The sequence below is a fragment of the Corvus brachyrhynchos genome, unplaced genomic scaffold (genome assembly GCF_000691975.1).
Source record: "Corvus brachyrhynchos isolate BGI_N302 unplaced genomic scaffold, ASM69197v1 scaffold122, whole genome shotgun sequence".
Classification (NCBI taxonomy): Eukaryota; Metazoa; Chordata; class Aves; order Passeriformes; family Corvidae; genus Corvus; species Corvus brachyrhynchos.
Window position 1 is genome coordinate 1,264,334 of NW_008236778.1, and position 1,530 is coordinate 1,265,863.

The window sequence follows — 1,530 nt, forward strand, 5'->3', positions numbered from 1 at the left end:
CCCCGCGGCCCACCCCCCCTCACCGCCCTCCCCCCCCCCTTCACCACGGTACTCGGGAACTGGGAACGGCTCCAGAGACTCATGCCCAGTGCAGGAGCCTGTGCTGAGGCATCCCTGGTGTGCCACATCCATCCATCTGTCCTCATACCCCCTCTGTGCCCACTTCCCTTGGCCCATCCAGCTGCTTGGCTCAGTCATGTCCTGGTGGTGACAGCTTTGCTCTCCCCTGCCAGACACCAGCCTCTCATGGAGCACCATCAAGGATGGCTGCTGGTGCAAACTGGCTTACTGGGAGTACCGGACACGCGTGGGCCGCCTCTACGCCGTGCACGAGGCATCAGTGAATATCTTCTGCGAGCTGCCATGGGGCAGTGGGTTCTGCCTGGCCCAGCTGCCGGCCGCCTACCGCAGCTGTGCTGTCCGGCGGGCACGTGGCAAGATTGGCCGGGGGCTGCTGCTGAGCCGGGAGCCAGGTGGCGTCTGGGCATACAACCGCAGTGAGCATCCCATCTTCGTCAGCTCACCCACCCTGAGCCCCCCTGGTGCCTGCGGGCTCACTGTCCTCAAGGTGCTGCCTGGCTACTCAGCAAAGGTGTTTGATTATGAGTGGGCAGGGGACAGAGGGGGCTGGCAGCTCCCTGGGGAGGGACCCTGTGACCCTCACAGCATCCGCATCAGCTTTGCCAAGGGCTGGGGACCCTGCTACTCCCGGCAGTTCATCACCTCCTGCCCATGTTGGCTTGAGGTCCTGCTAAACCAGCCATGCTGAGGCTGGGGCTGGAAGGGGGTGCCAGGGAGTTCCCCCAAAGCAGGTTCACAAGCTGGGGGGCCCTTCTGTTCCCCAGCCTGTGTCTTCCAGGGCTGTGTTGCAGCAGGATCATCCTGGCTCTGTGGGACTCTCTGCCCGAGTGCTGACTGGATGCAGTACCCTGCTTGCATGGCTCACCACCCTGCCAGCACCTGCTTCCCCCAGCCATGGGGCTCTCAGTGACACAGAGCACGATTTTAATTTTTTTTTAAATTTTATTATTTTAATGTTCAAGTTTATATTAATTCATCTATTTTTGTAAAAAAAGCAAAGCATGAGGCAGGAGTCCCCATTGTCAGGGCCAGGGCCGGTGGGGACAGGGGAAGTAGGAGAGACGGGAGGTGGGACAGAGTGAAGAGGAGGGGAGAGCTGTGGGCCTGGGTGTCAACAGCAGACAAAGGGAAGGGGAGTGAACTGGCACTGCTGGGGTGAGAACAGCTGGAGTGTGGGGCAGGTGCTGGGGCAGGTTAGAACAGCTGGATAGGTGTTGGGCAGGTAGAATGAAGGGGAGGGCAGGTGAACACTCCTGGGGTCGGGACCAGTTCAGGGTTACCCAAGCTGGGTCCCAGGCCCGGGGGGATCCTTCAACCGTTCTGGCAGCATGGGGGAGCCCCGAGCAAGTGTAACCGAGGGGATCCCGAATTGCCCGAGTCGTGTCTGCAGTTTTTAACCCAAATAAACGGTGCCACCGGCACCAAGAGACCCCCGTGTCTCTACGCGTA

General features: G+C 60.5%; 1 protein-coding gene across 2 annotated transcripts in view; it reads left to right on the forward strand.

The window, feature by feature from the left end:
* LOC103611324 (mothers against decapentaplegic homolog 6) overlaps window positions 1-1,511 on the forward strand; it is a 3,931-nt gene extending 2,420 nt beyond the window's left edge. For both annotated transcript variants that reach the window (XM_017727955.1, XM_017727956.1), the window contains exon 4: window positions 234-1,511. In XM_017727955.1, coding sequence (XP_017583444.1) covers window positions 234-769 — 536 coding nt within the window. In that variant the 3' untranslated portion in view covers window positions 770-1,511. The remainder of the gene's footprint in view (window positions 1-233) is intronic.
* The last annotated feature ends 19 nt before the right edge of the window (window positions 1,512-1,530 follow it).